The sequence below is a fragment of the Rousettus aegyptiacus genome, unplaced genomic scaffold, assembly GCF_014176215.1.
Source record: "Rousettus aegyptiacus isolate mRouAeg1 unplaced genomic scaffold, mRouAeg1.p scaffold_m13_p_1, whole genome shotgun sequence".
In the NCBI taxonomy this organism is placed as follows: Eukaryota; Metazoa; Chordata; class Mammalia; order Chiroptera; family Pteropodidae; genus Rousettus; species Rousettus aegyptiacus.
The window spans coordinates 135,805,459-135,831,651 of record NW_023416284.1 but is presented as its reverse complement, the minus strand read 5'-3'; the positions used below and the strand labels follow the sequence as shown (position 1 = coordinate 135,831,651).

Sequence of the window (26,193 nt, the reverse complement as noted above, 5' to 3'; positions counted from 1 at the left end):
TATGACCACTTTTTAAATTTCTAATATGAATAAATATAATAATGTTGCTTGAAATCTAAAAACACAACAAATGAACTCTTTTCTAGAAATGAAAGATATCAGGAAATTTATTCTTCACTCAGCATCTGGAAAGAAAAGAAACCTAAAACATATACTTTTTAGAATTATAACGACAAAAAGAAATCTTCAGTGGAGAACACAATTTACAAAAATTCGCATTTCTATAAGATTTACATTGAATATAATAGTACTGTTTTCACTAAATTGTGTTGTGTGGGAGCGGCTATGGAGGGGATCAAGAACTGTGAACTTTTTTAAAAACCACTCACTACTAACTTTGGGGAAAATATTTTCTATATGGAAAAAGTAAATTAGTATTATTACTCTTCTGTCACAGATGATTTTCTAGATTTGAGAACAAGGTCTTTAATAGATGAAGAAAGTTCTTGAAGTTCTTTACGAGTAGTACTGGTGATACCTTCTTGTTCTTTGTCTAATTCATCATTCGAGGGATCATCTCCTGGCCCAGTCTTCTTATTTTGATTAACTAAATGCTTTACAACCAAACCTTGATACTTAACCAAAAGAGTATGCTGATCCTGTGAAAAGAGAAAGGAGTTAACAAAACAAAGTAGGATTCGTTCAACCAATACACATTAAAGGTTTTCATCTTTACAAATCATAAGCCATATAGGTAGAAAGCTGAATCAAGCAAGGTCTTTGCTTTCAAGGAGTTTACAGTTTAGGAGAGAGAAAACAAGAATACAGATTATTTTAATAGTTGATTAAGCTAGGTTCTATCATCAAAGATATACTCAAAGTGCTATGGAAGTTCAAAGAAGCCAAAATTACTTTTAGCTGAGGACTTTCTCAAAAGAATTTATGTAGGGTACAACTTTTTGAGCTGGCCATTTAAGGAGAGTTAAACCTGAATAAGCTGAAATGGAAGACTAGACGTTATCATGTCTTTTCTGAAAGTTTAATTTCCAAATTCATAATATCTTGACCATGGATCTTACAGGATCCTAAAAGATTCTTGAGCTATACTGAGTTTTTAAAATCAGTCTCCTAATTTGCTGTTCAATTCATGGGGACAAGAAAATGATGTTAATATGTCTTGGTGTTCACAATGATTCACATCTATCCATTTAAAATATTCAGAATCTAAAAGCTTTAAAAGCTTCAAGTGCATTGAAAATGTAATACCTCTGGAATTTTATTACTAAGAAAAGCAATAATCTGTGGGACACATCTTCCAGGTGCATGGAGCATGCTGTGGGTTGAGAACTGAAACAACAGGACTGAAGTGAGGTGCAGAATAAGAGCGGGGTCTTCTGTGACTTTTAGCTGTTCTGCCAATGCTTGTCGATGCTGGAATAGTATCTGCCTAAACAAAAATAAAAACATACAGATTTTCACCAGTTTCAGTTCATCCCTTCTGTATTCATTTTTGTCTTCTCTAGTTTAATTAACTAGTTCAGGGGACTTTTTAAATATGGGATATAGACATAAATAACCTTAAATGGCATGGATAAACAAATACACTAGAAAATGATAGAAAAAACAATATAGCAGGGATACTCAAAGTATGCTTTTTATTTTGAGTTGCTGGGGATCAAAGAGAAGTGTACTGATTTAAATACGTTTCTTATAAAGAAGGTCTCAAAGCTAATAAAAAGTTCCCAGGCTTGCACAACTATGGGGTTAAGGAACTCTGCTATCTAATCAAGATGGGTCAGAGAGAAACACTGAAGAATATTAAGACTAAATATATTTGAAAGTTTACAACCATTTACATACAAGAGTTATCTATGCAAGATTCAGATAGTCATATTCTATTTCACACATATATTAATAATATAGATTAATTCAATGTTACCTTTCCCTTTTTTTGTCTCCTCTTTTTACCATAATATCACAAGTTTCTGCTGCAGAATCCAGACAAGAAAGAAAGTCTTCTATGCTCTGAAAAGGTATTTAATACAATTTACTTTTACAAACAGGTTGCCTAAAGAAATGCAGCCATTTAATATTGTTTTATAATTTTATACCTGAAATATAATTTTTAAATAAGGTAATTTTTTCATTAAATTTGAAATTGTAATTTAGGACTTTAAAGAGGATAAACTGCCTCCAGCTTGGCCTGCCCCATCACCTCCCAAAGAGGTATCTGAATATACTTGAAAGCGCAGAATACTAATTTTAGATTTAGTTTACAATTATTTTGACAAAAATTTACTCCATGATCACAAATTCTAGCTCCAATCTCTAATAGAATCAAACTTTACTTACCTTTTCATTCAGGGAGCTATGGAGTTTTGTGAGGACTACTTTAGTTTCTTCTGATAATTTACTTAAAATTTTTTTTCTTCCCTATGGGGGGAAAATTCTTCAGGTATTATATCTTTAACATGTGGTAGATATAAGAACAAACAAAATGAAAAAAAAAAAAGTATACTTATTACTATAACAGAATGTTGAATTTATCTTTGTTCTTGAATTTTAGATATCACACTATAAATCTGTTCCCCATCCTAAGGAATAATAAGCTAAATTCTCAGTCTCTAAAATACTATAAAGATGATATATTTAAAAAAAACCTTTTTATGCTAAGAACATTCTCAAATCAGCCAACAGTCAGTCAAAGAGGCTAGATGAAGCTCTCCTCCTCCTATCTGCTTCAGAAGTATAAAAGGAAAATGAGAGGATGAAAAAAAGAGAGAGGAGAGAGAGAGCACACACAAGTGTACTCTCTTTAGAAATTAAGATTAATTCTCTTTATAATTAGTCTGAATATTGAAATGAGATAGTCAATAAATGAAAATGATTGCAAAGTTATGAAATCTGGCATGAACACTGTTAAGGGGATTGCAACTCAGTAGGAAAAAGGGATGGAATATAACAATAATTAGGGAAAAATAAAACGGTTGATTCCAAAGTAATTAAGCATCATTACTTTTAATAGACTGATTATATTACCATTTTGACTAGGAACTGTATATACATTGTACTAAATTTGGCCTAAAAATCTTATGTATTTCCAAAAAAAATTCTTTCCTGTATTTTATTTCCCTTTTAGACTATTTCAGATGTGAAAAAATAAAATATGCTCAGGTCTCAAAACAAAACACATCAAGAGTGGCAAATCACTAACATACTTCACTTGTAATGGCTGCAGGATCGTCAACTGCCATCATTAAATCCGAAGCTAAGAAGTTGAAAATGAGATTAGTGACATCAGTACATATAGTCTTTAGCAAATGCTTGGTAAGAGCAGTCTGTGTATCATCTGAAAAATAAAGGTGATTTATTAAAATGAATGTCCAAGAAAAATTATGAGTATCAATAAATAAACAAATAGTATTAAGTATACCTGTAAAGAACTTCAGCCCTTTTTCAAATAATCGAATATTATTGTATAAGTTTGAAACTTCTTCTTGCAAGTCCTTAATTGTGCGCTTTCTGCCAGTTCCAGAGGCAGAAGTTGTTGAAGACATGAATACTGAACGTACCACCTCGAGGTAAATTTTATTAAGAGGCCTGTGCACAAAATAAATACATTTAGTTTATTAAGGCATATTGGATTTACATAGATAAAAAAATCTTTTCTTCTATAAAAATAGACTTAAGAAAAGATCTCTACTTTTTTCAACAAATAAGATTAATTTAGAGAGTAGTTCACAAGAATTTATCCTCCAATCCCAGGAATTATAACTTAGATGGATTATTTTTCTCAAATGTAAAGCATTCAAAGTTACTGCACTAAAAACAATAAAAATCAACAATAACAAAAACTTCAAATTCAACTCAAAGCAGCTTTTAATAGTTAATCTGGAGAATAGTAAACCATAAATCTGTTCCCCATCTTCAGGAATAATAAATTCGCAATTTCTAAAGAAATATAAAGATGTATTTGAAAAAATCTTTTTATGCTTAACTCAGAAAAGATTAAAGAATGGCAAATGATTAGTAGCTATTTCATTTTTTTATATATGAAAATATGATTATGTAATAGATTCATGTATAAAAAATATTTACTTAAAATTTAAAAAATCTCACTAGAAAAGCTAAATTTCTAAATTCAAAATGTTAGATGCACTGGGCTCCTGGATTGCATTTATAGCAGCCTACACTTTGGGACTAACTTGTGGGAAGACCATGTTAGTTAGTAATGGTCAAGTTAGACACAATATCATTGATTTCTGTATAAAAATAAATTTAGCCTGGCTCATGTCAAGTTAGTGCTGTCTAAATTTATTCTCTTCAAAGGCAGTCTGTTATTTTATCTTTTCCCTAAAACTGTACTATGTCAAATCTTGATAGAAAATTATACTTTCTTCCTTTTAGATGTTACTTCTCATGCTATGGAAGAGACCAGCCAGTCCCACTAGCACTGTAAGGTCAGTGAATGAAGACACCTCTACACTCTCCCCTTTCTTTTCCCAAAGCGCTTAAATGTTTGTTGAAATGCCTCTGTAGGCAAAGAAAGTCTAAAGTTTGGTGACTAGATTAAATTCTAAGCTTTGAAAAAAAAAAATACCTAACATATATTTTCTATCATCTTGGTGAAATTTTTATTTACTAACTCATTGAATTTATATCATCGAACAGAAAAAATGTTTTTATACTTGCTTTATTAAGTACTCAGCAAGTTCAGAAATAAACTCCTCAGGAGCATCTTGAACATGTTTTCTTAAAAAATCTTCAATCTCATCCTGGAACATAAAAGTGATCTCTGGCTTCTTCCTTCCTATAATAAAAAAGAGCAACGAGTAAAAAACAATAAAAAACAAAACAAACAAAAAAAAATGAGCAACCTAAAAGCAAATAACTTTCCATTAAAATATTTAATAAGTTGGTAATTCATTCATTGCCTACCATAAAGACTGATATTTTATGTCAACAAAATTGCCAATGTCAAATAACAATAACTTATAAAAGCAATTTTAAAAATAGGATATACAGTGGCATTTCTTTCACATACTAATTTTCTAATTTTATTTAATGAATGTTTTCTATGGGTCATTCAGAAAATAATAGAGATGATTTTTCCCTGATCTAACTTAAATAATCTATTGCATTCCCTGATGATGCAAATATTTAGAAATCAAAATGATCAAGTGGATGGAAAAAAATCTTTTAGGAAAGGATAAATTCTCTCTGTTGAACAATGACTAATGAGCAGAATTTCCTTCTTATAAAAATGAATACTTAATAAAAATCAAATCATCCTTAGAATTTATATAAAATCTTCAGGAAAAGTCTTTATAATCGTGTGAACTACAATTCAAGTAGAATTAAGCTAAAAATTGTTCTTTTGCAAAAGCAGAGATAAAAAAAAAACCTCATAATTTTATACTCATTATTTATTTTTGCGCTCATGAAAATAATCCTATACTAAGGAATAAGGAACATTTGTACGCAGCAATTGTAATGGAAATAATTGTTAACTGTGGAAATGTTATGTATATTCATTTACTTGGAAAAGTATAGATTACAGATAAAGCTAGCAATATCTCCTTTATTAATTATAAAAGTATGAAAGTAATTATTTCCAGCTAAATTATGTACTGATTCTAAAAATGAAACTTTAGAAAAGAAATAAAAATAAAATGGCTCAAAAATTATTTTTCACTATGCATCAAGACGTAAGTAGTTGAGATCACAGTTTTAGAATAGACAAGTATTCTTTCTTTTTGAGATTGGCTATCCATTCCTGATATTTCAAACCAAATAGTTTCTGATTTGTTTGCTTCCTGTTGGCATTTAAAGTTTTACAATGCATTTCCTTCTAATAATCTTTTGCATTGAGTAGATCCTGTATTTTAGCTGAGAACCTAATTATATCTCTCATTTCAGACATTATAACAAAACCATTTTTCAAAAGCAATGAAATTACTTTTTTTTCTTTAGGTAGAATGGTTTAACTGTACTTTTATAGTCCCTCTCCATAAGTCATGTACAAAAGGAGTATCACATGCCCCATTTAATAATTACTTAAGGCCATAGATATTAGAGAAGTTTTTTCTTAAATGAACCTTCACTCCTATTCCTACAGCATCTGAAGAACAGGGAAACCCATTTATCAATAAAAAATTAAAACCCACAAAGGATACTCTTAATATTATTTAAAATAAGGGTAGAGCTAGTAATTCCTGTGAAGGTACTTTTCCTTTGATTAGTATTATTTTGTGCACGAGAACAGTAGCTATTTTTATCTTAGAATCTACTTTAAAGATAGATCTTGAAACAACTGTGTTATTATAAGTAGTAGCACATTAATAGCTAAACCTATGTCATTGATAATCTACATCTCCCAGCTCTAACTCATATATAATGACCTGTGTAAAAGTAGAGTAAAAATTTCAAATCATCATCATTTCAAATTTTTCCCCCCACTGGGGCAAAGGAGGGAGGCAAAAAAAATTAAATTAATTTTTTAAAAAATAGAAACATAGAATATCATAATTTTATTTAGAAAAATAAAGTAAGATGTCTCTTGCTATCTTAACCACACCAAACACTAAGAAGCATGAGAAAAGAAAGATTAATATACTTAATTCCCCCTTTAGATAGAAGCCATTAACCCATAAAAATTAAATGTGTATAAATTAATGTTTCCTACTTAAATTTGCAGAAATACACATTTCACAAAATATTATAAGTTGTTTTGCAAAGCAGTGGGAGAGCATAAAAAATGACCATGCAAGCTGAAACTATGCAATGTGTTCTTAATAAACAATGGAGAAAATTTATGATTGTTCTTACGTGACTTTTTAATGTTTATGGAAACATTAAAAGCTGTTACTGGTGGTTATAAATATATGGGAAAATGAGAAATAAAACTAGTATTTATAATTTAGCACACTATAATTTAGCTCATCAGAAACACTGACAATGAGTGTTTTATTTCTTGTAAAGAACTTATCAAGAATAGTCTGAACAGTGCTTGCCTTCCTCTCACCCTTACAATATGAAGCAATTTTACTACGCCTTGGCAAGTCGCCAAACTCCTTTTTTAACTCTAGATCGGCTTCTAATATTTTATCTGTTGCCCTTTCCATGTCATGAAACATCTCTGAAGTTTTTTGCCAACCTCTTATCCTGTAAGACATTTTCACCCTTTTTGTCACAACCACTTTCCTCATTTATGTCAATAAGTGTGCCTTTACCAAGCTCCTCCTGCTGTATAGCTAGAGTCCCCTGAATAGTGGCAATGTCAACATGCCCACAGTCAGCTACTTTTTCTATAACACCATTTATTCTTGATTCATATTTTATTTCCAGTGTTACCACTTTTCATTTACTTGCTGCACTTTCATCTTTGTTGGCCAATTCCATCTTTTGATTATCCATTTTTGAAAAATGTCACATGGATTTATCACTGGGAAACAAAGAAGCAACACAACTACATGCTTTGTTGTCTGTGCATAAAGTAAGAAACGCTCAATGATCAATTGCTGACAAACTTTGAACTGAATAATGTGATTGTTATAGATCAAGATGCACATCTATTTATGTGATGATTTGTGGGTTGAGGAGCTAACAGCGAAGTTAGTACTTTATACAATTACAGTTAATGTACCCTAGTAACTGAAATATGAACCATGTTGTCGGAGGACTAATGTCATTTAACCAAACTGTCATAACTGAAATTTATGCTCACCGAAACTGGGCAAAGCAAGGACTTCCTGTATAAGCATATATACCTAACTGCAGGCATCTTAAGAATATACATTAAAAAAATCATGCATGTGCAAAGGAAGAATAAAATACTACTAACCAGTGTGAGATGATTCATCATCACTGTCATCATCTTTTCTTCCTTTCTTCTTGATTTTTTTAATTTTGTACTCTCTGGCATTGCTACCACCTCCTCCTCTCACATTTCCACTGCCCTCTGGTAGAAAATGTTATTAGTTAGTATTTCTTAACTTAATTACTATTTTTTAGAAAATGATGACATTATATTGTCATACTTAACTTTACAGTAGAAAAATAAAAGCCAAATAAACTTTTAGCCACTTTGTAAAGTCGAGGTTTCTTTATTAAAATAAAAATTTTATAAATTCAATCAATAAAAAATAAAATATGAAATCTCTTAAGTTTGATAAACTAACTCAAGTAGCCTACCTGCAATAAATGTAGTCTTTTCTTCCTTCTCTAATGACACCTCTTTTTTGTAGCTTTGTCTGACTTTTTCTTGGCCAAACCAATTTCCTGACCTCATCCTTTCTACCTTCCGCAAAATAAATGTGCCCTCATTTGCTCATCTCTGTTACCACAGCCTCATATCTCCTATTACAGTACCTTACAGATTTAATTATACTTGGTTTGTCTTATTGGTTAAAAAATGACTACTCATATTTATAGGAGACATTCCCATTCTTCCTACCACCCAACAAGATAATATGGTGGCGAGTGGCTGTGTCTATTATTCTGGGTGGTTAGGGAGGCCTCTCTGAGGAACTGACATTTAAAGTTGATCTCTGAATGACAAGAGGGAACTATAACTTGAAGTTCAGAAGAGAACATTCCAGGTAGAGGGAACAGCTGGTGCAAAAGCCTTAAGGTAAACTCAAACTTGCTGTATGAGAATCAAAATAATAAAAAAAAAGGTTACTGGGCTGAAAAATAAACACTGATGGGGAGAATACGTGGAGATGGGTTACATCATAAAATTAACTTGGTTCTCACAAATAAACCACAGATAAGCAATTACTAATATTTCCATTTTTATAATCAAAATTTAATTATTAGCAAAAGATTTGGTTAATATTATCGGTTAAAGATAAATCAACTAAATAAAATGCCTTTAAAAGGACCTAGCAAATGCAGAGATCACAACAACAAAAAACTCATCTTTGAATCTTCTTTGTTAATAATTCATTACCTGTTGCTTTCCTTCTTCGTTCATCTTTTTTATCCCTTTTACTTGTATTTATGTTTTCTAAGATAGAGACTTGTTTCAGATCTTCTTCAGTGATTAAATGAACAGGATTATTTTTCATTTCCTGAAATAAACACGCTTTTTTGGTAGGCCAAAATATATAGTATTACAAAAGGCATAAAATAAAAGTTGTTTATATACTTACATCTTAATTGTTTGGTTTCATTACTAAGAATCAGAGATTTGTCTCACAGTTGCCACCGAGACTGTTTCTCTTTGCCAAAAAATTAGTCTTTCTCTGCTATTCATGGCTTTTTGTATCTCTTATTAGCTAATAAGAAAGCCTATCTAGTCATCAAACAACTGATCACACAGCATCAGATGTCAGATGCTATCTAGCTGGTATTGGCTGGTTTTACCACTGCCTAACAGACGACCCTTGTTCTCTTCCTTTTTGAGACTCCCAAGTCCAGTGCCATACCTGGATACCTGGTATACACTCCCACCCCTCCATAATGAGCATAGGTGAGTTGCACACTTAGTGATATAAACTTGTTTTTTCCATATGGACTCAAGTTCTTGACCTCTGCTTTTAAAAAATTTATGTTAAGAACAATAAACTATGTCCCAGTTCAGAAACAGTTTCTTAATCACAGAAAAAGGTTCTAAATCTGTAGTGACAAAAGTCCATATTCATGTTAAAAATGATTATTTCTCTTTTAATTTTCAAAAATAACTGTTTAGAATGTTGACAGTTCAAACAATAGAATCTCTTTTTTTAAATTTATTTTTGTGGTTGGAATGAGAAGCACAAGGAAATAAAAACTGATAACCACGCTAAGTTCTTATTTTAGCAATAGGTCATAAATAAAAATAATACAGCCATTTAGTAAATGGAAGCTGACATGTATCAGAGCATTTTATATGCATCTTTCCTTTATTTACATTTAATCTTTTTGAGAGCAGGCATCACCAACCTTTCTCTGAAGATGAGAAAACTGGAAGTCTATTTGTCCAAAGTCAAACAGAGAGTAAACAAGCTGAGACTAAAGCTCAGGCTTGCTGAGATCAATCCTTTACTTTTTACTCCTCTCTGCTGCTTAGCAGCCAAAATGAGAAAATTATCTCATTCTTTTTTTAGACTGTTAAAGAACTTTAAAGGAATATAGATAAATACAAATTATTTACATATTTAATAACCTCTCATGAATTAGCAGTCAAACTAAGACAAATGGGCTTGTTTTACCTATTTGCTGCTAACTAGCAATATGAGTTGAATATGCCTCTACTTCTAAACACTTTGATAGTAGTTGTTCTGAGGAACTAATCAGTTTTGATAGTAACAAACACTTTCTTTCCTCAGTAATTTATCTGGTTTGTGCACCCTGGATAGGTTAAAACTAATGAGACAGATAGATTAAGTAAATATATTTTGTGGTGATTGATAAACTATATTTATGCATATAATCCAAAAATATTGTTTTTGTGGATTTTAATGTTTAATCAACATGCTCAGGTGACTTAAGTGTGAAGTGTATAGTTTCATTTATGTGAATTCGATTCACAAATACAGCTCCCTAAGTTCTAAATTATATGTCGTGATGGGAATGAAGAAGGAGTAAAATAAACCCAAGAGAGGAAATAAAAAGGAATGATGCAGTAAACGAAGATGATGTATAAAATACGGTGTTCATTTTTGGGTATACAGCTTACCCTACTTTTCAAAAGATACCAGATGATTCTAACATGAAAATACTGTTAAGATTAGTACGTAAAAGGAAATCTGGCATACCTTTTCAGCTTTTTGGTGCATCAGTTCACTGAACAGTTCTGTACAGTCATTTATAAACTTTTCACTGACTACAACAGTGTCACTAAAGACTACAGCTGAAGGCTGTTTGCTAAATGCTCTCATCACTTGTTGAAGCAACATTGCAGCATCTTCAACTGATAAAGAACTGGGTAGCAGAGGCTACAATTACAAACAAAATGAAAATAAAGTATTAATGCACTATAATACAGAAAAGCAATTTATTATACGTGTGCTCTCCCTAGATGATCTCACTAAATTAAGTGGCTTTCAGATAACCATTTATATGCTGACAACCTCCCAAATTATATTTCTGCTTTCTTCATTATTCTGAATTCTGGAGTCCTATCCTACTTCTTCCCTAAACTGTATGGCAAATAGGAATCTCAAACTTACGTGTCCAAAACAATACTGATTTACATCCCCATGCCCCCAGACACTGAGCTCCCATCTATTCTTCCCCATCATTTCCCCCATCGCAATTAGTGGTAATACTCTCTACTCTGTTGGTCAGGTCCCAAAACTACAAATCACACTCAGTTCCTCCCATAAACCTACAAACAATCGACCATCAAGACTTGATAACTTTACCTCCAAAATATATTTCTTTTTAGCTCTTTCTAGTTTCTGAAATTATCATTTTCATGAACTATTTACCCCCAGTGAAAGTACCCCTCCCTGAATGCAAGAAAGTTACCTGGATACCACATTCCCATCAAGTAAAATGGTGCCTGGCACTCAGAAGGCACTTAGTAAAATTTGTTGAATGAATAAACAAATAATTATATCTAGAATCTTTGGGAACTTGTGTATACAAAATGAGGAATCTTTTGCTATATAAAGAGTCTGGGCACTGACTGATAAATAATGAATTGGCTTCTTATTACATTCATTGCACTTACACTTATCTTTTTGGCATAATAAAAGCACATTAATACTGTACACTGAAGTAAAACACTGTCACTGCTAAAGCAGATTGTGTTAATATATTAGCAGAGATTAAAGGATAAGGGATAAACAAATGTGACACAATGCCTGATGCCAGTAAAGTTTTAAATGCTTGGATAAGACTGTGAGAAGTCTCATCAATTTCTGACTAATATGAGTATTATACTGTTTGCTTGTTTGTTTTGAGATTTATAGAATTCTGGATGTTGACTATCCATATAAAAAAGGTTGCCCTACTTCAAAAGCTAGAAAATCTTTAAGCATGAAATAATTAAGATTATTTTTGTTAAAACAACAACTGCTAGAATTTGGCTCTAAAGCCAAGACACCTTTATGTATCCTAATTCTCAAAATGGTGATATACTAGTGAAATATCAGTTGTCATTGGTTTAAAGAAAAATTAAGAAGAAAAAAAAAACATACTGCAATATCAACCCATGTTCCAGAGCTGATGGCTTCCTCTGCTGACGCTTCCACCTGATCCACGAGGCCTTGACCAACACAAGCTGCTTTCAAAAACAACAGTTGTGTAGTCTTGTATCTTTTTTTTATGTAGCTCACAGCATCTGGGATTCCAAGTCTGGACAAAGCATCAAATTCTAGAAATATATTGTAAAGTTGAAACAGAATTGTCAAGCTTCACACTTTTCAGAAATCTTGGAAAAAGTTCTACCAAAACCTATTATTTGTGAATGTGCTATTTTTTAAAAAAATAATAAACTATAGAAATGTACCACAACTATCCCCTGTGTATGTCACCTTCCCAAATTTTTATTACTAGACATATTTGTAGACAAATTGGTTCTAGTGTTTTCTCATTCCCAGCTATGTTACTCTCTTCTCCAACTGAGGGGTCAAAGGAAAACATGAGAACTATAGAGCAATAGAAGTAGAAGGGTGGGTAAAGGAAAATGCAGTAATTTAAGTAAAGAAAAAACTGGAATTTATTTTGCTTATTACACTTAACTAAAGAAATGGAATTAATTTTGTGAATGTTTTATCAGGCAACTTAGGACAAAATAATTTTCCAGTCTAATTTAAATTAGGAAAAAATTTAGTATATAAAACAAAAGTAAAAAATGAAGACATAAATTTACAAAAATTAAAGTTATTGGCGATACCTACGGTTCTTTTTCCATCCCCAAATAATTATATTTAAGAAAACTAATTATAACAAAGTTCAAATCATGTCCATGCCTGAAGAAACTAAAAAGTACATTACAGAAAGTCAAGAAAATATAAGTCAAGCCAAGTATTCCACAATGCATTTAAAATGTTTGAACACTAATGACTTAAATATAGATTTATTAATGAGAAAGCATCTGATCGCTTACGTGGTTTGACTTGGGTTATAAAATTAAACCGAGTTATGCATATTTCCTAATTGGTTTAATAACTAAATTCAATTGGCCGACTTTATCTAAATGACAGAACCTCAGAAACCAATTTTAGAATAAATTTAATGTCTCTGAAGCATTGGATAACCAATAAAAATGAACATTGTAAAGCTGATAGACAATAAAATATTTCTAACACACTGTAACTGAAAAATTGGGCAACTTCATAAAATATAATAAATTTAATTACTTTTTATGAATTAAAAAAATACTTGAAATTGTAATAGTATCCTATCACTGAATGATTGGTAACAATCAATACCAGCTTTCGGCCTTTCCACAACTATGGAATTACACTTAGTTCCAAGGTCCACAAAAACCTGCAGTGTGACTACTTTTATACTTAAAGAGAAGCATTATAATTTGCTGGATAACAGTAAAATGCATGTATACTCCCAGGGCTAATACAAAACTTTCTAAGAATGTTGTTAGTATTAGGAAGAAGTTTTAGTTTCAAAGAAAAAAAAAAAAGTTACCTAGATAGCCATTCTGCCTGAGAAAGGAATCCACCCAAGTACTCTGTGTTCTGGAGTAAATTTCAGGGACAAACACCGCCTTATCCTGTCTCCCACCAACCACAGTGCCTCGTAAGCGTCCACTATTAACAAGTTCCTCGAGCACAGCTTAAAACAAAACCAAATGAAGAGAAATAAATCACAACAGGTATAAATCTGAAAAAACCTCCAAAATTTTATTAAATGACACTATATCCTTAAAAAGGCAATTTAAAGTTTAAAGTTTATAAACGATTATATTTCAGACAAAAATTTCCTGCTATTTATGAGAATATTCAGGTTATAAATTCAGAAAATTTTGGCAATCAGTAAAGGTGCTGAACTTGTAACTCAAACTAATTAATAATAACACTGATTTTTTAGTTTGAATAATTTTGAGGAAAAAATGCCATTAAGTATCTCATAATTTGTTTAAAAGGGGATGACTGAATACTCTTGAGAATAGATAATATACAATCATTAATGTTACCACATTAAATTTTCTCATATTTAGAAAAATCAAGATACCTAGATCATATTAGAATCAACCATGTTAAATGAAACCATGAAAATTTTTATGTTATTGCATTTCCACTGTCTTAATTGAAGCAACACATTTTAATGCTATCTATAAGAGAAGTATAATGCCTGGTTAAGAGGATAGATCTGGATGAAGGTAGCCTAAGCCCAAACCTCAACTCTGGCATATACTAGCTGACAAACACCAGGCAAATCATTTTACTTACGTCTCCAAGTAAAATGCTTGGAAATGTAGCTGGCATATAATAAGCACTCCATAAATGTTAATTAAATATCATTATTACCACCACCACCACCATCAACATCAAAAGACTAATGCTATTCTGAGAACTAGATAGTGCTGCTATTAACACCAAATTTATGTGTTTTATTTAAATAACATAAACTGCATATCGAAATCCCCTAAAAAAAGACAAAGCAGATAGAAAGGAATTATTTCTAAGTGTATCAACAAGCACATTCAAAATATGCCTGGTACAAAGAAGGCTTATGAAAATTAGCCTTTAACAGAAATAAAAATTGGTTTACATATGAATTTCAGAATTTCATTGCTGAGCAAATTAGAATATATTAGAAAAGTCTAGATTTCTCAATAGACTATAACATAATTCTAAATTTTGTGATTGTACAACAGAAATCCATGCTAAATTCAGACCAAAGTTATCCATTTATCAACAATTACTTGAAGAAATTTGCATTATGAAACCTCATTTATGTAAATTCCAAAATACTGTAAAATTTTAATTTTAAATTTGTCTTAATTTAATTTTAACTCCATAGTCTGAAAAATAGAGTAAATAAAAATTAATTTCTGGTTTCGTATTTGAATTTTTTCATTCCTCATTTTAATCCTCATATTTGCACAGACATCTGAGTCAAAAGATCATTACTTTTAAAAATTATTCTAGCAAAGCTTTAAAGAAACCCTGAATATCTCAAAAAAGCATCACCAACATACATACTGATAGGTAATGAACCAAGATCATTTTGGAGATGTTACTATTCTGTTTGAATGCTAAGAATATATTTTTACTGCTATAAACTCTTTGTAAAAATTTCTTAGACAAACACTATTTCTTAGATAAACAGTTTCATATAAGAAAATTTAGTGAAAATCTGTAAGAAACAAAGCGAAAATTATTCTTAATACTATAATTTTAAATCTCTATATATGTATATGCACAACGATATTTTACACACACACACACAATTTTTTTTCATTCCACCTCTCTGGTGGCAGCCAACACTAAATGTTTGGTGGGTATAACAGACATATACATAAAAATTCGTATAGAGAAATTTTTCAACTAGAAATATTTTAGTTATATAAGTTTTAAGATTAAGAGGTAAAAATTTTAAACTAGTAAGTTTTATATTAATAGTCTATTTAATAGTGAATTAAGTGGCATACAATTTAAAGCAAACTTACAGTAAAAAAGCTGCTCCTGAAATCCATATTTTGAAATCAAAGAATTCACTGCTGTAGGCCTTTATGGAAAGAAAACAAAAACTTCTTACTTGTTATAAGAGTTATACATATTTGTAAACTAAAAAATAACCAGGGCAATTAATTTATGAAAAATCCCAATTAATTTAAAAAGAAAAAAATGAAAGCAAAAATTGCATCAAGTTTTACATCCTTAATCAGAATTATGCTACTGAAAAACCAAGGGAATGGATCTGTTTTTCCAATCTAGGATCAATTTACGTTCCCACCACAATTCTCGCCTCAGATTTAGTGATGCTTTACTATCTGCTTTGCCTTTTATTGTATATTTGTTTTTCCTCATTCTATTCTTTCTGTCTGAGAGGCTCCTCACTTGGGAAGAGTCAAATGAACATTATACAATTCTACGTTTGAAGAAAAATGAGATTATAGATGTACTGAAAGGAATCTGAAATGATACACTCACAGATTAGGTGGAAGACTGGGAGGAATTCACTTCAAATGGTCTTTTTTTGCTTATCAATATTTTCTGTAATGACTATGCATCTTTTTAAAAACAGCTTTAATGAGATATAATTTATATAGCATAAAGCCAACCAATTTTAAGTATACAATTCGAAGATCTTGATAAATATAGAGTTGAGTAACCATCACTACAATCCAGTTTTAGAACGTTTCTATCACTCAAAAAATTCCTTCATAAATGTTTGTAGTTATTTCCTGCTGGTACCCTTAGACCTAGAGTAACACTGATCTACTTTCTGCCTCTATAAATTTGCATTTCTAGAGATTTCATATAAGTGGACTCAGTATGTGATCTCTTGTGTCTTGCTTCTTTCACTTAGCATGTTTTTGAGGTTTATGCACAATGAAGCATGAACCAGTATGCATTCCTTTTTATTGCTGAATAGCATAATGTTGTATGGACATGCCACCACTTGTTTATCAGTTCATCAGCTGATGAACATTTGGGTTGTTTCCATTTTGGGGCTATCATGAATAATGCTGCTATAAACATTCGTGTTCATGTCTTTGTGTGGGCACATGTTTTCATTTATTTTGGGCAGATCTCTGTGACAGTCTTTCTTTTATATATATATATATATATTTTTTAAGTAAGGAATCTATAGAAAAAAAGGATCTAGACTTTTTCTGACTATAACTTTTTTCCCTATTCATTTTAAGCCAATCACACTCATTCTCTGGTTTAGATTTAGTCTATTTAATTAAGAGACTTTTAAGTTATTCCAACTACTTGATCCTCTATTGTTTATTATTTGAGATGTTATCAATTTTCTTGACGAATTTGGGAGAGCAAAAACAGTTGTCTGGATGTAAACTGATACTTAAAAACCCTGTGCTTAAGGATTTTTTGACTAAATTCTTATTTTAACCAAATTAAAGTATGGATCAATTTGTTTTTTATTACATTGTTTTACTCAAATTTTTCAGCTAAATTATCTAAGTATCCAAACCAATTAGGTCCAATCAGGTACTCTGCTCTCTTCTGTTTATCTTGTAATGATTACAGTTGTCTTACGTTTTGGTTTTTTTGTGTGCTTTTTGTTCCCTTCTGTCTGAACACATCCTTACAGAAATGTATAAGGCTTTTTGAAAGATTTTATCTTAAAATTTCTGGGTGCATAACTTATAGTGGGTGTTCATTAAATGTTTAATTGAATTGCACATTTCTAGCTTTTTTTGGTACAATTGAACTTAGCTGTTAAATCGTTATTTTAATTTGGAATACAATGTAGTTTAGTACACTTGCATATTCTATTCTAATTATTTCCTGCTCTTCCTTTTAGCTACCAATAACAATAATAAATATTAATCCTTTTAAAATCTGAGATGCAGCTATTTTTCTCTGAAGTTAAGACAGGAAAAGTGAGGTAGTTCCTTATATTTTAAGAGGAAAATATTAATGTATGGTGCATTAAATAGAACTACCTGGGAATTACACAGTGATATCTTTAGAGGCTCAAAATTTGTTTTGCCCTCATGGTTTGATAATACATCCATATAGAGAAACTCAGAGTTACTATGAATCACAAAAAATATTATTTGCTATATCTAATAACTACAATCACCACAATAATTACTCAAAAAATTGACGATTGGAAAAATGTATTTTTAGTTTTTATCTTTTGACTAAGTAATAAATACTTAGGGTACAGAAAGTTACACAACGGAATCCCTTCCATTCCTATCACTCAGCTCCTCAGCTCCTCTCCCACAAACAACTACTCTTACTCGTTTCCTTTGTTAGGAGATAATTGGTTCATCTTTGGTACAAGCTATCAGAACCTATGTGGAGTAAGGAGGGCATCCACGCAGGAATGAGAGTTGTAGCAGCAATGAGAGATCATTCAAATAAAAGGGAATTAACCAAATAAGCAAATATAATAAAAATAACGGAAGCTAGGCTTCTTACAGTCAGAGAAGGGAATTACAAATACGAGAAAGAAGAAAACTGGTATTGAAAGGGAATTAGTGGTAGTGGTAATAAACTCATAGATTTTGATACACATAAAGATAGAAATATGTGTGTGTGTGTGTGTGTGTTTTTACACACACACATATATATACACACACGCCCATACATGTGTCTATGTGTATCCTTAGCTTGTCTGCTGAGAAGGCTTGAGAGGAGTGACAACCAAATAGCAGTAAGCAATCCAATGTCCAGATCTTGGTTTCTAAATACTATACTCTACTAGAAGGAACCAGGGCTCCTTGGGAAAATGGTTGAGACAGGGAAAGTATGAACTGAGTCTCAGACTTTTTGTGTGAGCAAGAAAATAAGGGCTCTAAGAATGATGAGCACATGTCAAAAGTACACAGGAGAGAGCCCGAAGGGCCTGCCACTAGCTCAACCAGAGCCAATTTGAAAATCGAAATACTAATGATAATAATCAATAATAATCCAGTGAATAAAATGGGGAACCATGAGTCCATAGTGATATAAATAAATAAACTAAAAGTTTGATGAAAAGCAGGATAACTTACATGATCTCAAATTGCCTCCCCATAAATATTTAATTAGAAAGGAAAAATAAGTATCATTATAAGAAGCCTAGCAGATATCTCCTGATTAAGAAGTTGCAATGCGCATCATCGATAACTGGAAAAAAATCTAAATTGTATGTCATCTGATAAGACTGAATAACAAGAACACAGAAATAATTCTGTGAAATTCCTGCCAAAAATGCATATGAAAAGAACATTAGATGAGCAAAATCAAACATTCTACAAAATAACTGGTATATGACCTTCAAGGTCTCAAGGTCATGAAAGTCAAGGAAAAAACATGTAAGTGTTGCAGATCGAAGGTGACTAAGGAGACATGACAATTACATGCAATATGTGATCCTTTTTTTCCACAAAGATCATTATTGGAACAATTGGTAAAACATGAATGGGATCTAAGGATCGGATGGTAGTAATGTGTCAATGTCAAGTCAATTTTCTGATTTTGATGTTGTATGTTAGTTATATAAAACAATGCCCTTGTTTGCAGCACATATGGACTAAAGTGTTTGTGATGATGGGACATCGTATCAGCAACTTCCTCTCAAATGGAGAAGAAAAACAAAGCTTCTGCAACTCTTCTGTGAGAAATTATTATATATATTAAAATTAAATTATTTCATTAGATTGCAAGCTCTCCCATCTAACCTTCTAGTCTTTTGTACCACCAGTGCCTTGCACGTATTAGGTGTTCAATAAATGCTTTTGATTTGTTGAATGACAAAAAGAAATCACTGTGGCTGTCATGTGAAAAATGTGTGGAAGGTAATAAGTGTAGAAGAAAGTGTGGTTAGAAAACTACTAAAATAGTCCAGGTAAAAAATGGACTAAAATGGTGGGAATGGTGATGTCAGAGATGTAATGATTACATAAATATTTAAAACATAGAATTCAAAAGACTTAGTGTTCTAGAAAGGGGAATGAGAAAGAGAGGATATTATAAAGATTGACTCCCAGATTTCTGGCAAGCAAATGATAGCACAACTGGTAATAAAAACACAAGTGGAAGAATTAATTCAGGTGGAGTGGGGAGTAAGATACCCCAGGAATAGTAAGTTATTTAAAACTTGTTGAATTTGAGGCATTTGTAAACCATTTTAGTATAGATGCTCTGTATGAGTATGGAATTTACAAGAAAGGTAAAATCACCTAGTAGAAGTGCAGGACTGAAAAGACAGCCTGAAGCAAAATTTAGAGACTAGAGAAAGGAGGAAGAGCCAGAGAAGGTGACATAGAAGGTACAGCCAAAAGACATAAGAAGAAATCAATAAAGTGTGGTATTAAAAAACAAAAAGGAATGAGAACATTTCAAGAAGAAAGATGTAATTGAGTTAAATGCTGCTGCAAAATCGAGTAAAACAAGGATAGAATGTACGCATTAGATTCAATGATATTGACATCATTGTTTTGTGGTAGAGTCAGATGGGTGAGTTGAGAAGTGACAGAAGGTAAGAAAACTGAGACAGTAAATTAGACATCAACTCTTGAGACAGTTTAAGAAACAAAATACATGTAGTGGAATATGGGGTTGAGAGAGGTTTGACTGTTTTAAAATGAGAGCAGTTTGGACATATTTAAAAGCTGGTGGAACCCAAAAACCACTGAGATAAAGTTAATAACACAGGAGAAAAGATAACTGAGAATTTATGTTTTCTTACTTCCACACTGGAGTTGGTCACACAGGCCCAAAACTTTTCAGAAATTCTTATTTTAGAAAAGTTGAAGTAATTTTGAAAGCAACACTTATTCATTAGAATTGAAGAGTGTTATTTGATAAAAAGGGTTCTAAAATCATCTACCCGAGGTCCAAAGTTAGGTGACTGACTTATCTGTTCAAGGTCATATGGTTACTGTGTGATGGAGTGATGACCTAAGGACATCTGACTTCAAACCATGTACTCTTTCCATGATCCAGGGTGATTTTATATACTGATCTGAGTATCCTGAAGAAGTGCACCTGGAGCCATGAGGGTGGTGGAGGTAGAGAGGAGAAGATGTGGATTAGAGGTAGTTCAGCTATTTTCCAGGACTCTGGAATCTCCACTCCCATATTTGTTTAATAAACTAGGGCCCTAAATGAAATTATGCTTTAAAAAAATCTGCTAGAAAAAAAATGGGAACCATGATCAAAGAAATATATATAGAGACTTTAAAACATGCTTACCGAGTAACAGCACTGAACAGTCCACGGATGCGTGCTTTATGTCGAGCTACAAAAGCTTCGGTAAATATTACACCTCTGTTATCAAGATCAATGTGTCCATTAATAATTCTACCTAGTCGCTGAGTTAGTGCCTGAGAATAAAGCAGCAAATTTTTATTAATTTTAACAAACAAAATTACACAGATGCATCTGTATAGTCTTACTGAAGTCATGTCACATGCTGATGTATTAATCATACAACGGAGAAATTTCAACAAGCATAAATAAGACATATAAGCTAAAATCAAGATTTAGGATCTAGGAAATTTCATAATCTCATGACAGAACCAAGAACTGAAAGAGTCAAATAGCTGATATGGTAAAAGGTTTAGCTACTTGCTAATAAGGGCTATTTCTAATATAAAATAAAAATGACTGATTAACCACTTTTCTAGATATAAGCAGTTTCAAACATAAAGACAGCCAAGACATACACATGGGCCCTGGAGAAGATCCCCTCTGCAGCTTCTAATACTAACAGAGAGAAATAAATGTTATTCCAAGATTTTGCAAACTAGGGAAATATAAGACCTGAAAAATGATCTTCTTTGATGAAAATATTAACATGTTATCTGTGCCCCGAGATTTACAATGGCAGAAAACCTGACTTCTTAGTAACCTCAAGAGAGTATTTCTCCACAGCTATACTATGGCTGGAGTCAGGGATATCTGAAATAAGTCTGGACATATTTCACACCTTCGAATACATTAAATCTAATTAAAACAGCCTAGCTGATACTTTTATGGTATAGAAAAATGCTTTTCTTACATTAAGAAACCATATACATTTCCAAAATGTATCAGTAGCATAATTTTATAAAAAATCATTTAGCTGTTCTGATACTTTAAAAAAGTATTTAAAAACATTATTTTGACCTGCTGTGATTAACATGTATTTGTTTATTTAAAATAGAACTTAGGCTTTTAAAATTTTATGTAAAATAGATCTATACCCTAAGTGGTATTTTAGAAACAATTAGGGAAATCACTCCTTTAAAATGGGTGAGTAAATCTGTTTATATTATACATTAATTTCATGCAATTAAGGTTTGGTAAATTTTTGTAAACTGGATTGCCTTAAACTGATCAATACTTAAAAAGAGATTTTGTTCTTCCCTTATTTGTTTCAGTAAATACAAAACAAAACCATCATTTATTGAGTGTCTCCACTGTGCTAGATATTTCATTAGGTATACTGTGTATATAACCTCATTAAAGTCTATGAAAAAGACAATTATTCCCATTTTACAGATATGTAACTTTAAGAGATGAAATAATCTAATATTGAATATCTAAGTAGTGGCAGAGATAGAATTCAGACAAAGGTTTATTTAACTCCAAAATGTCAAACTATTTTAAGAAAAAAGAAAATAAACAAGAGGCTATGAGAGATTCCTTGGTTCTTCTTCCAATCACACTGAAAGTTTAGAGGAATAAAGGTGGCATCAAAATATGGTGGTACTACTGACATTTTGAGCAAGAAAATTCTTTCTTAGGGGGACGTCTGTGCATTGTAGGATATTTAGCAGCATCCCTGACCACAGATGCCAGTAGCACCTCCTCTAAATTATAATCGTCATTAGTTACTTCTTAAAATACACTTGGGCAATCAGAATTGTAGCTATACTGGTTAAAGTTTCTGTACAGTTGATATCAGAATCATTAAATAAACCTACGCACTCATGGTATCCTTGCTATTACATCAAAGTAGGCTTATAACTTAGTCTATTAATTGTTTTTAGGGTGTCTCTGGGTTCAGGAAGACAATAATCATTTCTAAACAGTCTCATTAGAGCTATCATTGTATAAGAACTATCCCCGAAATATGTTGCTACAACAACAATAATCAAATGCTTGCAATGCTTCCCTCCCATTAAAACTCTTTATTTTTCTAAAAAAAAATGTTATATTATTAAAAAAAAAAATACCTGTGTCAGAAAGTTTCCAGGAAGATCATAGGTTTTACATAGTTCTGATATGGTTACCTGACCACTTTCTTGCAATTTATCATTTACCTCCTCTGCTAACCGATCCAAATAGTTCCTAATGGTAATAACAAAAACAAAACAAAACAAAAAACACAACTAATCAGAATTAATGAAATGGTTTTCCTCTGTTGTTTATGTTTAATTTCTGTTGCAGTAAGTTATGCCCCGAAATTAATTAATAGGGTACATTTAGGTAAACACTATTCATTACTCATGTTCTGAAAAACATTTATTTTCTTATCATTGTAACTGAATGTAAGGTTAATTAAATGATAAATGCTGGAATTTTTTTTTTAAATAATGAAAATTCTGCAGTCATTTTTTATTAATATTGTTGGAACAAATTTGCTTTCAGAGTTAAGATCATATAGGAAAGACTATAACAATTATGTTTTTGTTGCTTTAAGATAATAGAAAAATATCAAAGTTTATGTTATTTCCAAGTACTCCGCACAATTAAGCACTTACTTTTTAGGTACAATTATCCTTAAAATAAAAGTCAGCACTGTAAGAGATCTAAACAAAATTCTGAACTGATCACAATAGCTCTAAATTTAAATATAAAACTATTTTTTTTTAAAAGAAACACAATAACGTGCTCTTAGATATTGTACTTACTCATCTATCAGTTGTCCCAACACTAGTTGAACATGCTTTTCTGACTTAACAATGTCACCAATTCTATTTTCAATATGAGTCAGGTCCACATTAATTACCTGGAAAATACATACAAATTCTATTAGTGATAAGTTCACATTATTCCTTAAGTTCAAAATTATATATGTAGAGCTATCTATTTAAAAATTTACTCTTAGTTGGATTTCAAATTGACTTGAAATATTATTAAAAGCCTCGGTCAAATAAAAAAATCAGAGGTATATTGCTTATTTATTTTCATTTCTGAAAAATGACACTTATACTTGCTAGGAAAGTTTGTGCTAAAAAGTTACATTTTCATATAATAAGTACTGTTTCACATAAGATTCACCAGCTTTTCATAAAAACTGTAAGTTGCTGATAACACGTGCAGTTATATTTTCTAAAAATATCTTCTACTTTTCAAACATTTCTTCATTGCACATACTAAAAACAAGTAAACATGACACTAGTAATTTTTCTCCCAAAATTACATAAACCTTGTAATTACCCTGATTCAATATATCAGGACTTATTAAATGGATTCAATGTATCAGTGTGAAATTTAATTCTTCACAAACTTACAAAGTCTGATATCTATGTTTGCAAACACTTAAGGCATTAAAAAATTTCATAGTATCAAAAAAATGAGGAATCAAAGGAAAATTTTTACAAATTATAAATTTACCTGCTGCAGATCAACAATGTTTACTCGACCTTTAAAGGAAGAACATTCATTTATTTTAAATCATGTATAAGTACACAATAGCCAAAAACTGTAAATGCCAACAGATTTACATTTTGTACAAAGTCCTTCTACAAAGGACATACAGCCACAATAATTAATGTCTTCAAATACACACCATTAGTTGCATAAATATTTATGGCTGAAGGAATAGGCAATAATTTATTTTCAAAGTATTATTTGTCACCTCAGGCCAATTACGAGCATTAACTGATACACAAATTGACCAGACCTATTGGGGTATTTATCTCCCTTCACAATTTATCTTCTGCGACCAAAGAGATATCGACTAAATAAATGTTTTGTCAATTATTTAAAATTGGTAGACTTCCACCTATTAGCAAAAGAAAACATGTTAAATATGCCACATTATAGCTAATATTAGTGTCACAAATTGATAAACCATGAAAAGAAACAACTGATTCACGTACAGACACATAATTCAAAATAATGCTATTTTGTAAAGTGAAAATATTTGACGACACTTAAATTATATGCTCATGTTTACCTGACCTGTTAAAAATATTAAACTGTTATCATATTGATAATTGAGATGGTGTCCTATAATCTCCAAATAATTTATCGTTTATGGCTTTAAGGTTTTTTTCCTTTCAAAAGATCAGAAGGAAAAAAATTAAGAAATTACTTACCACCTCGGACATGTAGTTCATCTCTCATTTCTTTACTAATTTGTGCTGGAGTAACATATTCCTTTCCATCAAGTGTGTGAACTACTTCTAGCTGTTTCTGAGCAATCAATTTATTCACAATCTCAATGCAGTTCCGCTCTGACAATCTGAAGGAAACAAAGAGTTTCAAAAATGCAATTGATACATTTGGTGCTCAATAAAATTAATAGAATATGAAGGTAGGCTTTTATAAAAAAGTTTGGATAAGAGTCACTAGGTTCTATATTACAAAATCTGTATATTATATTAGTATAACAATCCTAATTTAGTAAGTTAAAAAAAAACACTTGGGAGTAATCAGGTTTACATGAACTTAAATCATGTACAAATCATTCTATTATGGGTTTCAAGTTTGCTTTCTTCTAGCCCTACTTCTAATATTTAAATCTGAATAGAAAAGTAAGGACATAGAATTTAGGTAGGAAAAAAACCTGCCCTACATTCTTAAAATTGGTCTGTAGGCAAGAGATCTGGCCTAGGAAAACCATAACTGCAACTGTTAGTTACCCAAGCACTTAAGTACCGTATGTGCCCTAGTTTGCTCTGTGCTATAAAATACAGGATCAAGGGATTAAATTTTTCAGCCCCAGAAAAAACAAAAACACCAAAGGCAAGACATAGACAACAGTTAAACAAAGATTCTATTAGCATCATATATGTGTTCTGCTTAAAAGCAGTTAGGATGCTCTAAACACATTCCCCCCAAATTAGTGGCTTTGTAGGAAATGTCAATATCCGGGAGCCCCTAAAAATGACAGATGGGACCATGGCTCTAGCCTAGCACATCTGTTCTGGGCAAAAAGGCAAAATGTTTTAAGAGTCAACACAGTATTCGCAAAGTACTGTAATTTGGGGTTAGTCCCTGTTTTCAATCTCGTTCTATATTAGGAAGTGTATAAAAGGCAGTGATGCTACAACTTGATGACAGGTAGGGATGAAGAACACTGTGACAGCTCGAAGGCACCAGCCTAGGCCATCGTGGGGGCGGGGCACGCTAGCACCTGGCTGGGGTACGGATGGGGGTTCCGCAGGTTTCTGGCTTCCCAGCCAAGAATTTATAGGAACCACAATCCAGGCTGGGGAATTAGGGGTGTGGCGGGAACAGTGACAGAGTCTGGGAAGGTCCGGGGCCGAGGGCCAGGGACCCGCGGCTTCAGATGTTGGAGTGGCCGCCCCGGGGCTATTTTTGGAGGCCAGAAAAGAGAGGGAGGGTCAGGCACCTCTGCGTGGCCTCGGCGAACTGCGCCCGCTGGAAGTCAGCCGCCAACCGCCTGATCTCTTCCCAGGCATCCGCCATCGCGGCCCTACACGCCAAGCCGCCGCGGAAGAGCGAACACGTCAGCCCAAAGACAACGCGAACCTAGGCGGAACGGGCC

The 26,193-nt window shown here is 32.0% G+C and overlaps 1 protein-coding gene across 1 annotated transcript; it reads right to left on the bottom strand.

Annotated features, from left to right (window-relative positions):
* On the bottom strand, positions 1–26,193 carry UFL1 (UFM1 specific ligase 1). The gene is made up of 19 exons (XM_016135597.2): positions 26,038–26,193; positions 24,779–24,924; positions 24,072–24,100; positions 23,366–23,463; positions 22,688–22,802; positions 20,721–20,851; positions 15,509–15,567; positions 13,522–13,668; positions 12,072–12,247; positions 10,683–10,862; positions 8,894–9,014; positions 7,784–7,900; positions 4,633–4,750; positions 3,374–3,540; positions 3,159–3,289; positions 2,293–2,373; positions 1,880–1,965; positions 1,207–1,387; positions 1–599 (listed from the first exon to the last, which is right to left on the bottom strand). The coding sequence occupies exons 1-19, from the start codon at positions 26,112–26,114 to the stop codon at positions 381–383; spliced, it is 2,379 nt and encodes a 792-aa protein (XP_015991083.2). The 5' UTR covers positions 26,115–26,193; the 3' UTR covers positions 1–380.

What these genes read in the sequence shown, in the direction of transcription:
- UFL1 (XM_016135597.2), bottom strand. Translation starts at nt 26,114, where the DNA reads ATGGCGGATGCCTGGGAAGAGATCAGGCGGTTGGCGGCTGACTTCCAG. An exon ending in ACATTGTTGATCTGCAGCAG is followed by an intron (nt 23,464 to 24,071) that starts GTAAATTTATAA and finishes TGTATTTTCCAG; the next exon opens with GTAATTAATGTGGACCTGAC. An exon ending in AGGGCTGAAGTTCTTTACAG is followed by an intron (nt 3,290 to 3,373) that starts GTATACTTAATA and finishes TTTATTTTTCAG; the next exon opens with ATGATACACAGACTGCTCTT.